The following is a 13,186-nucleotide window of genomic DNA, read 5'->3' on the forward strand; positions in this document are numbered from 1 at the left end:
CAACGACTACTCATGCAATACCTGCAATATCATTATTTCTTGCAGGTTTTCCCCAAACATTGATCAAGAATGGGATTGTCACCGTCGTCATCATGAAATAAATGGTTGCCATTCTTGCATATATGTTCTCCCTGAAAGCTCTCTGGAATTCAAGTTTCAACGCGGCTGCTTTCCCCAGATCCAATGTACGGAGTTAGGGCCCTACTCCGTGATTAGTGCCAATTTGACTGACCGAGGATCCTCTTTTTCCCTCTTGCCTGAGGCCGCATCTCACCAATCAGGTGAGGGCAGACTTCAATATGGGCGCCGATGATCGGAGCTAGCAGGCGGATTGAACCAATCAAGGGGGCGAGATTATTCGAGACTCCCAGACGCTAACCAGGGACGGGATAGCCACACCAGACACTGAGTCTGAGTCTTCTTCCGCCCGGTCTTAAGGACCTCTTACTCACACCAGGTCCGTGGTCTCTTTCCCTTCCCATTTTCTAAAAACATTTCTTTTTCTGTTTGGCCTGGCAATCATCCGCCGCAAAGATGATGCCTCTAAGACCATCCCAAGGCGCCATGCGCGCCATGCACTACCAGAGGTATATGACCTCTGGAAGAAGGTGTTTCACCTCTTCCTCGGTGGCAGCAGCCGTTTCGCCCCACCGCTTTTCTGCTCAGAAACGCTCCCAAAGCACTGCTACAGCTGCTACTACGTGAGTCTCTCGCCTTGCCTAGAGTTTTTAAGAACTAATTGACCCTGTTAACCTGAGTGTGCACCGGTATAGAAAGTCTCGTCCCGCCCCAAGCCCGGCCTTCAACCTCGAACCTCAGCGCAGTGAAGTATCGCCGTTGCAGAACCGAAATGTGCCTGAATTGGATGATTCGTACGTGGACCTCGTGGAGCTTGTCAGGTTAAATCACACATGGTCTAACGCGTTTTGGAATATTACAGCTTCGTTGGACTCAGTGGTGGAGAAATTTTTCATGAGATGATGCTCCGTCTCGGCGTCGAACACGTCTGTGAGTCACCTCATATTCTGGGTGACATGGACCATAGAGCAGAAATAGACTGACCCATGTATAGTTGGCTACCCCGGTGGCGCCATTCTTCCCGTGTTCGATGCTATCTACAACTCCAAGCACTTCGACTTTATTCTCCCTCGCCATGAGCAGGGTGCTGGACACATGGCTGAAGGTTATGCCCGGGCTTCAGGAAAGCCTGGTGTTGTCCTGGTCACTTCTGGCCCCGGTGCTACTAATGTCATCACCCCTATGCAGGATGCCCTCTCGGACGGCACGCCGATGGTTGTTTTCTGCGGTCAGGTCCCGACCAGCGCGATTGGTACCGACTCTTTCCAGGAAGCCGACGTGATCGGTATCTCGAGAGCTTGCACGAAGTGGAACGTTATGGTGAAGTCCGTCGCTGAGCTTCCTCGCCGCATCCACGAGGCCTTCGAAATCGCAACCAGTGGTCGCCCTGGTCCCGTCCTGGTCGACCTTCCGAAAGATATCACTGCCGGTATCCTCCGCAAGCCTATCCCTATGAACAGCACCATTCCCTCTCTGCCGAGCGCGGCGAGCATTGCGGCCCGTGAGTTGAGCATGAAGCAGCTCGAAAGCACCATCGGCCGCGTTGCTCGTTTGGTCAATGTCGCGAAGAAGCCCGTTCTTTACGTCGGCCAGGGTCTTCTCGCTAACCCCGAAGGCCCCAAGCTTTTGAAGGAATTGGCCGACAAGGCCTGCATTCCGGTCACCACAACTCTGCAGGGTCTGGGCGGCTTTGACGAGCTGGACTCCAAGGCGCTTCATATGCTGGGAATGCACGGATCGGCCTACGCCAACATGGCTATGCAGGAGGCTGATTTGATCATTGCTGTTGGTGCCCGTTTTGATGACCGTGTCACGGGTAACATCACCAAGTTCGCCCCTCAGGCTAAGCTGGCTGCGTCCGAGAACCGTGGTGGTATCGTCCACTTTGAGATCATGCCTAAGAACATCAACAAGGTTGTCCAGGCCAACGAGGCTGTCGAGGGTGACTGTGCCGAGAACATCGGCCACCTTCTGCCCCATGTCAACAAGGTGTCGGAGCGCCCCGAGTGGTTCGCTCAGATCAATGACTGGAAGGCTCGCTTCCCCTTCTCTCTGTACGAGAAGCAGGCCCCGGAAGGCCCCATCAAGCCCCAAACTCTGATTGAGAAGCTCAGCGACCTCACCGCCCACATGAAGGACCGTACCCTGATCGCCACTGGTGTCGGTCAACATCAGATGTGGGCTGCTCAGCACTTCCGTTGGCGCCATCCCCGTAGTATGATCACCTCTGGTGGTCTGGGTACTATGGGCTATGGTCTCCCCGCGGCGATTGGCGCCAAGGTTGCTTGCCCAGATGCCCTTGTCGTTGATATTGATGGAGATGCCTCCTTCAACATGACCCTCACCGAGCTCTCTACTGCTGCTCAGTTCAACATCGGCGTCAAGGTCCTCCTGCTGAACAACGAGGAGCAAGGTATGGTGACCCAATGGCAGAACCTCTTCTACGAGGACCGTTATTCGCACACTCACCAGAAGAACCCCGACTTTGTTCCTCTGGCCAAGTCCATGGGCGTTGCTGCTGATAAGCTGGTCAACCCTGCTGAGATGGAGGAGAAGCTGAAGTGGCTGATCGAGAGCGACGGCCCCGCTCTGCTGGAGGTCATTACTGACCGTAAGGTGCCTGTGCTCCCCATGGTGCCCGCTGGCAGCGCCCTGCACGAGTTCCTTGTTTATGACGAAGGTATGTTCCTTGAACCCCCAGGATCTTTTTGAAGTGGTACTGACTCTAGGTTTCAGCCAAGGAACAGGAGAGGAAGGCCCTGATGAGGAAGCGGAAGGTCATCGTCTAAGTTGACATGAATGGTGCAACGACGTGACCAACCGATCCTGTAATTGCAAGTGCCCATTGACTTTTATTCAATCTGTCGATATCCACGGCGTTTTCTGGCGGGTTCTAAAAACGCTAGCGGGTGCCTGTTGGCGCTCCCAATAGCATCAGACGACCGTACTCATTGGGAGGAAACTGCACGATAAAATCCGCACTCCGAGGTCTTGCTGGAACTGTTCCGGTGAGATGTGGGCCGGGCTTCTTTCTACCCTTGAACTCGAGTCCCTTGATTTTTTCTTTATTGGCATCTTGTTGATCCTTTTTATGATTCGCCAAAAAGTTTCTTCAGTTCCAGGCGGCTGTATATTGTATATAATCCTTATGTTTATCATGTTACCTATGTTGGAAACTCTTAAGGAATAATAGGAAAGGATGTCATTTTGATCTGTGTCTTGATTGTAACTGATCCCTGGTATGAGGGTAGAAGTGCTAGAAAGAAGTAACACTATTATTTCTCTGACGTAGAGATTCTAGGTATAACGAATAAAAAAGGGAGGGCAAATGGACTACAGGTGAGTTCCTGCTGTACCAAGTAGATGGGGAAGTGTTACTAAGAGGCTATCAACTTTGGTATGGAGATACCGGCTAGACTGCATCTCTTCTGAGGATAAGCTTCTGCCGCTTAGAAATTCCCGTAAGGAATGACTGGAACCCTCATCCCATGTTACAGGACACCTCTTCGTATACATTGAGAAGAAATGCAATTTGAGACGTTCTCATCAATCTTTAGGGAATATCCAGATACCCCCCTTGTTGGCAAAAGCTATCTAAGCCACTCATTATATGCAATATGCGATATAAATATACATGAATCATCTCAAAACTAAATATAATATCTGAGTATAACCTGCAGGGGCTACTTCCCCGGACGGAGAATATCGCCCTAATACATCGTACTTCTCAGCCAGAGGCATACTTCCAGTCTTTGTCTTTACTTGAGTGGGATTGGAGTCTAGTTCTCTTTTTTCTCTAAGTTTATTCGAGGTTTTCCTAACCCAAGAATAGTACGCTCAGACGTTCATTATGGCCAAGAAGGAAATGGACATTTGATAGTGTGTCCCATGTAGCTAACACTGAGAAACAGAAAAAGGAATAGAAAAAAGGACTTGTTAAGTCAATTATTCCCAGTAACACCTCCTCGGTCATAAAAAGGAACTCTCCTAATAGGTCTCACACTAGCTTTAACAGCAGCATTCATCTTTATACCTGGGATATTATGTTCCCCATCATGCATACAAACCTCCCTCAACCCCTACACACGTAGTCCACTGATAGCGTCCAACCCATCTTCCTCGTCGCCGGCACTAGTCCCGCCTTTACTCAACTCAATCGTCGCATCCTTCCGACCCCAGATATGCACCGTAGGAATACAAATCAGCTTGCCATTCATACCCCTTCTCAGTGCCCTTAACTTAGGCACCTTGCGAGAGGGCGAAATTACCATCACAGGGACCCTCAGCTTGATATAGGCGTCGAGAAGGTCGAGGGCCTTGGCGCGGCTGGTGACGTCGTTGCTTTTCAGGTAGCCGTAGAATGAGCCCTTCGTGGAGGTTATGCCGTCGAGTTCAGGCCATATCTCTGTAGTGGCATTCGTACTTGGGAGCTGGTTCCCCAGCCGTCAAGGCTAGATAACGCATCTTGTGATGGAGATCCGGAGTGTTTATTCGGGGACAAGGCTCAAGGTACACCACAAGAAAGAAACTGAGAAATCCACGACGGTGAGTGAGAATGACTGTCATCGGTATAGATGCTGCTACTAAATGATAGCCCTAACCTCGGAAACGGCACGTCCGATAAGGTTGCATTGGCGTGGATTAAACTAGTGGGGCTGGAACTTTCTTTCTGGAGCTCGGCGGAGCTCAACATCCTCGATCCAGATGACTTGCTTCCACTTAGTCTTAGAATTGACTTGGATTGGCGTATAATGTGTCGAGTGATATATACTGCCAGTATAAGTGAGGTTTATGCCGCGTTGTCAAAGAGAGCCCAGGATTCACTTATCGTTGTAATACATCAATGCTCGATATAAATATATGTATGACGGGCATCACTTGCCTGGGGCGGTCTTCTGAGATTGACTTCTTCTTATCATTAGATTTGGCCATGGCTGCAACGCTGATTTCAAGCAATGCCGGGGGGGGGAAGAGGGTCAATAACAGCTTTTCATCTCCTAATGCACCCCCGAACTCGGTTGACGGCAAAGATCGAGTCAGAATGTTGCCACCATTTGATTATCCTTTCTTTTTCCAGAGACAGATTCTCGGGCCTTCTTCTGGAAGCTCATGGCATCTGGAAAATCCATGGTTTCCGAGTTTCCTCAAGACTAATTGACCAACACTATCCTTTCTGGAAAGCGTTGCGAATGGGTCTGGCTACTTTTGAAATATGTGGTTTCGTTTGTTCATTGTCGAAGAAAATCCTGGGAGTCAGAGATATGAAGTGCACAGCTGATTCTATACTGAACGTTTGCTCACTTGAAGGGAGTCGTGCTACTAGGTTGGTAATTTTGTCAATCGAGTTGGGAGCCAGCAGACATACAAACACATACGCAACGATCATCGACACGCCAGTGCCGATTGTCACTGGCTAGCACAGACCGGGTGAATGAAGGGTTTCCAAAGCACTTCGAAACTTGGTTCTACTCTCACGGCACATTGTGGAATTTGACTGTGAACTTGTGTTGTTCGTACGTCGACTAAAGACTAGTGATGCTATTATATACTGTCCGAAGTGCGACATATCGGATGTAAAATCCTTGGCCGCAGCGTTAGATTATTTAAATTCTATCTGCCGCCTATCAAAGGGCATATTCAGGCGGCAATGGGTCTTAGAGTTAAGTTGAATTGCTGCATACGTAAAGTTCGTCTTGATAAGAATAAAATGCTGAGAGAAATCTCATAGGACTCAGGACATTGCCAGCGACTCGGCTCTGGAAGAGATGCTATCTCGGTGGACCTCAATGGCTAATGGCTGGATCCTGGAGCCGGTTGTTTAATCCTATATCAGTCGGGTTCTGCTAAAATGGCTGGTGATACCATTAGCGTAGGCAAGGGGTCGGTCTGATTGAACAACTCGAGGCTGTTACTTCGGTTATTGAAGCTGTAGAAGTTGTGACTAATGCCACTGTAAGAAACCTATGCTAAGCTCTCTAATCTCTGTAGATATATCTGATATCGCTAAGCCTTTGCATGCCTATGGGGTCGACTCTCTTATCACCGTGGAGATGCGAAACTGGTTTATGCAGACTTCCAGAGTTGATGAGACAGTTTTTGAGATCTTGGGCGGCGCAGCAGCCGCAACACTGGGGCGAACAATCTTTGATAAGAGAAAGCCTGTGACATGAGGAAATTGTTCACTGTTTCACATCTGTGTTGTCCCGGTAAATGAATAACACTAGCCCAAGCCCACGTGGTGTCAAGATCTGCACACATCTCAATCATGCTTGGGATAAGCTCTATTTCCAACTGAGAGCACTCATGAAACGTCTTTTGAAACGTTTCCTTCCGTAGTCTTCGTTTGGATGGATTCCAACAGGCATACCCTTGTCGATATTTTATTGGGTGTCAAATATTAAGGGGTTTGTTGAATCGTCGCTTTTATTGTCTGGGGAACTCTTAAAGCTTCCGTACGATCAGCGAAGGGATTAGACTTCAGAATTTAATCCAATGAGACGGTAGTTCACTGTTTGATCGACTCAACTCAATCTCAGGTTGTTTCGGACTGAAACCAAAGACGAGGGAGGGAAAGAAGGGGAAGCGTCAGATTTAAGTTCGCTCAAGGCCATTCTATTGAGATGGAAACAATGGCCTGTCAATGCACTTCAATTCAATTCTGGTCAGACTCTTTTTTAAACCCATTCAGTCGCACTCTCTTCGGCGTGTCGAACATTACTCACCTTTTCTTTTCTCTACAAATCATGGCTATAGAGTCGTTTCCCATTCCATCTCTCGACAGACCTTTTGGTGTGCACCTATGGCCTCACTTCAGCAGAGCCTTCGAACTTGTTGCAGGTTACCCTGCTGATGAATTCAAGTTTGTTGTGGGGACCACTCCTATGTCAACGCTTAGGGAGACATCGATCTTTGTGGCTGTTTATTACACAATCATCTTTGGGGGCCGTGAAGTGATGCGGAACCGAGCCCCGTTCAAACTAAGGTCGCTGTTTCTGGTCCACAACTTCTACCTCACGGCTATCAGTGCCATTCTGCTCGCGCTTTATATAGAGGAGCTCGTTCCTACCGTCTTTCGAAGAGGCATTTTCTACGCCATATGTCATCGGGACGGTGGCTGGACGAACCGCCTAGTTGTTCTATACTACGTAGGTGAAGCATTTACACCAATATTGCATAGACCAGATGCTAAGACTTCGTCAGTTGACATACTTAACTAAATACCTCGAGCTTCTTGATACCATATTCTTGTTTCTCAAGAAAAAGCCACTGACATTCCTCCACTGCTACCACCATGGAGCGACAGCCGTTCTGTGCTACACACAGCTGATCGGTAACACAGCTGTTTCATGGGTCCCCATCACGCTGAACTTGCTAGTTCATGTTGTTATGTACTGGTACTACTTCCAAAGTGCTCGTGGCATCCGCATTTGGTGGAAGGAGTGGGTGACCCGTCTTCAAATCATACAGTTTGTCATCGACTTGGGCTTCGTATATTTTGCCTCTTACACCTACTTTACCTCGGAATATTTTCCCTGGATGCCGAACGCCGGCCACTGCGCGGGAGAGGAGTTCGCCGCGTTTGCGGGTATTATCGTGATCAGCTCCTACCTTGCTCTCTTCATCCTGTTCTACTTTGCCACATACAACAAGGATGGCAAGCCTCCCAGTACCCGCCGAACTCTCCGACGCATGTCCCAAGCAGAGGTAAACCCCAAAGCTACGGGCAGCAAGACCGGCAATGCCTCGGTTCGGGCTCGGAAAGTTCCAGCGTAAGACGATTTTTGCACAGTAATGCCAGGCAATATGACATAGTCAAGGTGGCGTTGATGTTCTGAGACTAAGGGAATTAAAGGGATCTTGATGAACTTAGTATCGAGTCCAACATGAGTCATGTATAATAGGGTATAGGGTAGGATGTTGTAGTAATGTGTAACATAATACAAGTATAAAAAGCATACTAGGAACCGGATTCAGGAGTAAGATGGTAATCATGGGTGATTATCAGATGAGCCAGATAGATTGTACCTGAGCTACTGCGTATCAATTTGACATGCTGCAGCTCAATCCAATGGTCTTCCATACTCTGATGAAGCCGCAATGATAGTGGAAAGTGATGTGATAGAGACTAGACTGGAAAAGGCAGAATATCCCCGGGTCGAGAGTTATTCCGCCTCTCCAAGCCCCGCAAGGCCCCACGTGACGAGTTGAAAGCCAGTTTTCGCCTCTCCAAAGCCGCGGTTGGCACCCGAAGCACTAGCAGCTTCCTTAGTGGCAGTTCCGATAACTAAGAGCTGCCTGGTGACTGAAACCTACCCCATCAGTCTCGCCGCAAACTCTTTCCCCTGTCTTACCTCACATGAATCGATGAATACTCAGTCGGCACTCCCTCGCAGGATGTACAGTTGTGCTTTTTTACCCCAGTAGTACCATCAACCTTTCTCGTCATTTGACCCATCTTGCTTGAGCCACTAAACTATGGAGTCAATCCCGGGCTACTCAGCCTCCCCAGGCAGACCGCGATCTTCCGATAACGCTTCTACCAGACACGAAGGAGCGTCAAGACCCGACACATCTACCTCTCCAACGATAGAATCAATGGAGGATAACGAGACTGTCTTTCTCAATAAGCCTTCGTCAAGTGAAGGCAACGTCTCCGGCGCAGCGCCGATTCAGACTTCCCACCCCGTCGATACATCAAATGACGAACCACGTAAATGTTGGATTTGCTACACTGACGAGACCGAAGACTCCCCTCTAAATACAGAATGGCGCTCCCCTTGTCCATGTGCCTTGACGGCTCACGAAGCGTGCCTACTAGATTGGCTTGCCGACTTAGAAAATCCCCGATCTCGGAAACGAAACGGCCGCAACGCAAAGATGATGTGCCCCCAGTGTAAATCCGAGATTGTCGTCTCGCGCCCACGCAGCTATATTGTCGATACGGTTCGGATGTTGGAGCGGGTTGCTGGCCGGCTGGTTCTTCCCGGGATGGTGTTCACGCTCGCGGGCACTGTCTGGGCCGGATGCTGTGCGCACGGCGTATATTCGATGTATTTTGTGTTCGGTCCGGAGGATGCCCGGCAACTCCTGGAAGAAAGCGCAGATGGACCATGGAACTCGAGTCTCAATCTTGGGCTGCCGCTCATCCCATTGGTGTTAATCTTCTCGCGGACTCGTTATGCGGAAGGTCTGCTTCCAGCTATCCCAGTACTGTTCTTCGCCACACATAACCCCGGTCATGATCCCGATTTCGATCTTTGGCCACCCAGCGCCGCGATGACGTTTGCGGCTCTCCCGTATGTCAAAAGCTTCTATAGCACCATTTACGAAAGGCTCTTTGGCAAGTTGGAAAGGAGATGGATCGCGGAGGTGCAGCCCCGGCAATCGGATGTCAACGAGTTCGACGACAATGCGCCGCCCGAACACCCGGAGGCCGACCCTCCTAGGGATGATGGAGATGGCCATATCCTAATGGAAATTGATTTGGAATTACAAGTGGGAATGGGCGACAACGGGGCCGGTGATCAAGGCCAAAACCAGGGCGCTGCTCAGAATGGGCAGATGGGACTGGGCCGACGAGACGACCTGATCCACGAAACGAGCAACCTGGCTGATATCATCCTCGGGGCTCTCGCGTTTCCGGCGATATCCGCTTCGATGGGCGGGCTACTCAAGTACGTCCTACCGAAGGCATGGACGGCTGCTCCGTCCGCGTTGGAGCGTAGCCGGCCAGGACTTCTACAGACACGATGGGGGCGAAGTGTGGTCGGCGGCTGTGCCTTTGTTCTGCTCAAAGATGCATTGGTTCTGTACTGCAGATGGAAGCTGGCGCAAACCCACCGGCGACGGAGGGTGCTGAACTACGACAAAGCCAAGAAGCAGGTGGTGGGTAAACGGTGACAACAGTCTGTCTTTCGGTAGCAGCGCTACTCTTCTTATGATACTCAATGTGACGATGCATGGCAAGGGCGTTTTGCATGGGATTTGGATGAATACTGATACACTCTTTATCTGCATATTGGCTCTTCTCTTTCCTCCATTCTCATGTTCTATACAAAATGCCACATATATTCAATTGGGGAATGACTGTCTTTCCCCAAACTTCCAGCCAGACCAAACCATGCGAGTCCAATAATAAAAGCATCAACATCCACAATCATAAGGAACCCCAAAGATATCACCCCTTCACAATACCCACAACATCCGCCAAAGAATCCACCACATAATCGGGCCCCAACCCCTCACAAGCCTCCCGATCCCCATACCCATATCGACACCAACACACCCTCCCCCCAATATTCCTCGCAAACTGAATATCCGCCACCGTATCCCCAACCACCAAGACACCCTCGTCCGCGACCACGTTTATTCCAAACCTCTCCCCCAGAACGGGAACAAGCACATCCACAAAACTCGCCGGATCCGGCTTCCGCTGCGCCCCAGGCGTCTTATCCCCGATAATCAGCTCCTCGGGCACATACCCAGCCAATCCGTTCCTTTCCAACGCCGTCTTCACCGCCGCCACGCCCTTATTACTGACAATAGCGATGGGCACATGATGGGCCTTGAGTTCTGTCAAGAGCTCCTGGGCACCGGGGAAGGCTTTGATGAGGAGTTGGCCGTGGGTGGCGTAGAGGGCGCGGTATTTGTCGATCCAGTGGTTTTCTTGGGCTGTGAATGTTGCGGGGTCCGGGTGGAGGGCGCGGAAGGTGTCGGCGAGGCCGGCGCCGCTGGCGATGAGACGGTGGATTTCGGGCTGGGGAGGAGCGTGGGTGGGGAGGAGGGCGTCGAAGGTCAATTTGATGGTTTGGGAGATGGATTCGTGGGTGTCGAAGAGGGTGCCGTCGAAGTCGAAGATGGCGAGGGTTGTAGGCATTTTGAATAAATTCTTTTCAATGATTTTTCTTTCCAAGGATGGAGGGGAATTGGTTGTGTGGAGGGGTTGTTTTGTTTCTTTATAGTCAATCTCAGTTGATTGTTATGTTATGTTACAGTACATGGGAGATCTATTTCTAGGGTTCAGGTTAAGCATGATTTATGGGTTCGGGTGGGGAAGTGAATTCGGGAGGGGCCGTGGAGTTTTTACTTTAGATAAATTAAGGACGAGGGGTTTGGGTTACGTGGCGGTGGCCCATTCTTGCATATACTATACTATTACTATACTGTTGATGTCGTATTGAGTTACTAGTGCTTATTTGTCTCGTGTATTTTTATTTGGCTGTGTACATGGTCTGTACATATGGCTAGGTTGAATCTTATGCAGTCCTTCTGGATGGTAAATGGTAGGGCTGATCGACCTCTTTCTAGGCATGTAACGAGGAAGCAAGGGGATTTCCCAGTGGTATTTCTGGGTTGTTAGCAGTGGCCGTGAGAAAGGTCGTACTGTACGGAGTACCAGTTATTGTTTTGTAGCAGTCACGATTAATTTCCACTCCAGCGTCAGAGAGAGTGCAGTACATGTTGAGTACTAGCCCGAGCTAAGTTGTAGACCATAATACTCCGTACGGAGTACAGTGTCCCAAAATAGTCTACTACCGATAACATGGACTACTGTGTCCAGGGAAAGTCTGGATCAATTTCCACATGAGAGGAAAATATTTACATTCATGCTATGAAGCTAGATCTCTATAAATAAACGAAATCTTGACAATCTGAGTAATATTATCAAATCGAGTATGCTATGTGAAGCCGTCTCACATTTAGGTTTAGGGCTTGACGGGGCCTTGAGACGAGATGCCACTTGGAAAGAATCAAGGATATCCTACAGGAGTTCTATTACTACGCTAAACAGAGTAGCCGACTGACGCTAATTAATGTCTTTCCGTCTCAGCTAATATATGTAATTGTAATTGGTTCAGTCCGACCTGTAAGATAAATACAACAACCATGTGATACATGCAGCAGCAACGAAGTATAAATACCAAAGTACAACCTCATCATCACCAACCACGCTGTATAACAAACACCCTCTACACAGCACCTCAACCCCCCAAAAGACAAGAAGATACAAGAAAAGCAACAAAATGCTCCAACCCGCCCCAATCCACACCCTCCCCCCAACCGACCCAACCCTAACCACCCACATCCCAACCTTCCTCTCCCCAACCACCACCCCCCAAAAAATGCAATCCACCATCCACGCCCTCACCACCGAACTAATCACCACCGCCAAAACCCACGACCCAAATCTCACCAACCCAACCATGATCCCCATCCTCCGCGGCGCCCTCCCCATGTACGTTGCCGCGGCTCCCCTCTTCCCAACCACGACCTGCATCCTAGCCCGCTGCAGCAAGAAAAAGGGCACGAAGGAAGTGGTGGTCGAGTGGCCGGGTCGAAGGCCGTTTCCGCCGGCGGAAGATGAGGGCAAGATAGTGGTGTTGGATACGTTGGTTGCGACGGGGGATACGGTGGTTCGGGTCTGTGAGGAGCTTTGGGAGATGAGTTCTGGGACTGGTGGTGCAAGGAGGGAGAGGTCGGTGGTTGTGTTGTGTTGTTATGCGGCGCCGGAGGCGTTAGAGAGGATTGCTGCGTGTCCGGTGGTGGAGTATGTGGTTGTTGCGATGAGGGCGGAGAGGTGCGATGAGCATGGGTATTTGGTGCCGTATACTCATGGCGATATTGGGGATAAGATTTACGGGGCTGCGTGGAAGGGGAAGCAGGAGGTGGTGGTGGCGGAGGGGGAGGATGTGGATTGTGTGCTTTCCGGGGTGGAGGGTTTGTTGGTTAGGAATGGGGGATTGTGGGAGTTGACGGGGGATGGCTTGGGTATTGAACGCGAGATTCGGTTTCCTTCGTTTAAGAAGGCTTGGGTGAGTTTGTTCTGTGTTTCTTGACTTGTGGTTACTTTGCTAACTGGTTTGAAGGCTTTTATGCAGCTGGTTGCTGATGCGGCGGCCAAGTATCGTCATCATCCGGAGTGGACGAATGTACGTTGTCTTGAGTTTCTGTTTGATATCGTTGTATTTTACTGACATCTATATGCAGGTCTATAATAAGGTCTCTATACGCTGGACCACGCATCAACCGAAAGGTTTGACCGAGTTGGACGTGAAGCTGGCCCAGCTCTGTGATAGTTACTGTGAAACGTAAAGCTGGTGCATGCCGA

General features: G+C 49.8%; 6 protein-coding genes across 6 annotated transcripts; 4 read left to right on the top strand and 2 right to left on the bottom strand.

The window, feature by feature from the left end:
- The first annotated feature begins 442 nt into the window (after nucleotides 1-442).
- F9C07_2277705 (thiamine pyrophosphate-requiring enzyme) lies at nucleotides 443-3,289 on the top strand. The gene is made up of 5 exons (XM_041284794.2): nucleotides 443-701; nucleotides 774-872; nucleotides 941-1,008; nucleotides 1,073-2,758; nucleotides 2,815-3,289. Exons 1-5 carry the CDS (start codon nucleotides 535-537, stop codon nucleotides 2,865-2,867), a joined length of 2,073 nt encoding a protein of 690 aa, XP_041142998.1. The 5' UTR covers nucleotides 443-534; the 3' UTR covers nucleotides 2,868-3,289.
- Nucleotides 3,290-4,019: 730 nt separating this feature from the next.
- F9C07_2100089 (uncharacterized protein) lies at nucleotides 4,020-4,771 on the bottom strand (the record flags this gene model as incomplete). Its single annotated transcript, XM_071508911.1, has 3 exons — nucleotides 4,020-4,111; nucleotides 4,166-4,500; nucleotides 4,680-4,771. 3 exons carry the CDS (start codon nucleotides 4,769-4,771, stop codon nucleotides 4,020-4,022), a joined length of 519 nt encoding a protein of 172 aa, XP_071363868.1.
- Nucleotides 4,772-6,821: 2,050 nt separating this feature from the next.
- Nucleotides 6,822-7,851, top strand: F9C07_2624 (putative elongation of fatty acids protein; the record flags this gene model as incomplete). Its single annotated transcript, XM_041289867.1, has 2 exons — nucleotides 6,822-7,223; nucleotides 7,279-7,851. The coding sequence occupies 2 exons, from the start codon at nucleotides 6,822-6,824 to the stop codon at nucleotides 7,849-7,851; spliced, it is 975 nt and encodes a 324-aa protein (XP_041143000.1).
- A 702-nt stretch (nucleotides 7,852-8,553) lies between these two features.
- F9C07_2226007 (RING finger domain protein) lies at nucleotides 8,554-9,978 on the top strand (the record flags this gene model as incomplete). The annotated part of the gene is made up of 1 exon (XM_071509776.1): nucleotides 8,554-9,978. One exon carries the CDS (start codon nucleotides 8,554-8,556, stop codon nucleotides 9,976-9,978), a length of 1,425 nt encoding a protein of 474 aa, XP_071363869.1.
- A 277-nt stretch (nucleotides 9,979-10,255) lies between these two features.
- On the bottom strand, nucleotides 10,256-10,954 carry F9C07_2622 (putative phosphoglycolate phosphatase; the record flags this gene model as incomplete). Its single annotated transcript, XM_041284799.1, has 1 exon — nucleotides 10,256-10,954. The coding sequence occupies one exon, from the start codon at nucleotides 10,952-10,954 to the stop codon at nucleotides 10,256-10,258; it is 699 nt and encodes a 232-aa protein (XP_041143001.1).
- A 1,147-nt stretch (nucleotides 10,955-12,101) lies between these two features.
- F9C07_2621 (putative pterin-4-alpha-carbinolamine dehydratase) lies at nucleotides 12,102-13,170 on the top strand (the record flags this gene model as incomplete). The annotated part of the gene is made up of 3 exons (XM_041289868.1): nucleotides 12,102-12,890; nucleotides 12,945-13,007; nucleotides 13,066-13,170. The coding sequence occupies 3 exons, from the start codon at nucleotides 12,102-12,104 to the stop codon at nucleotides 13,168-13,170; spliced, it is 957 nt and encodes a 318-aa protein (XP_041143002.1).
- Nucleotides 13,171-13,186: the final 16 nt, after the last annotated feature.

The sequence above is a fragment of the Aspergillus flavus genome, chromosome 2 (assembly GCF_009017415.1).
Source record: "Aspergillus flavus chromosome 2, complete sequence".
Classification (NCBI taxonomy): Eukaryota; Fungi; Ascomycota; class Eurotiomycetes; order Eurotiales; family Aspergillaceae; genus Aspergillus; species Aspergillus flavus.

Excerpts from the sequence above, each read along its gene's own strand:
- F9C07_2277705 (XM_041284794.2), top strand. The coding sequence starts at position 535 with ATGATGCCTCTAAGACCATCCCAAGGCGCCATGCGCGCCATGCACTAC. Across the intron at positions 702-773 it reads ACTGCTACAGCTGCTACTAC|AAAGTCTCGTCCCGCCCCAA; the intron begins GTGAGTCTCTCG and ends GCACCGGTATAG. Across the intron at positions 2,759-2,814 it reads GTTCCTTGTTTATGACGAAG|CCAAGGAACAGGAGAGGAAG; the intron begins GTATGTTCCTTG and ends TCTAGGTTTCAG.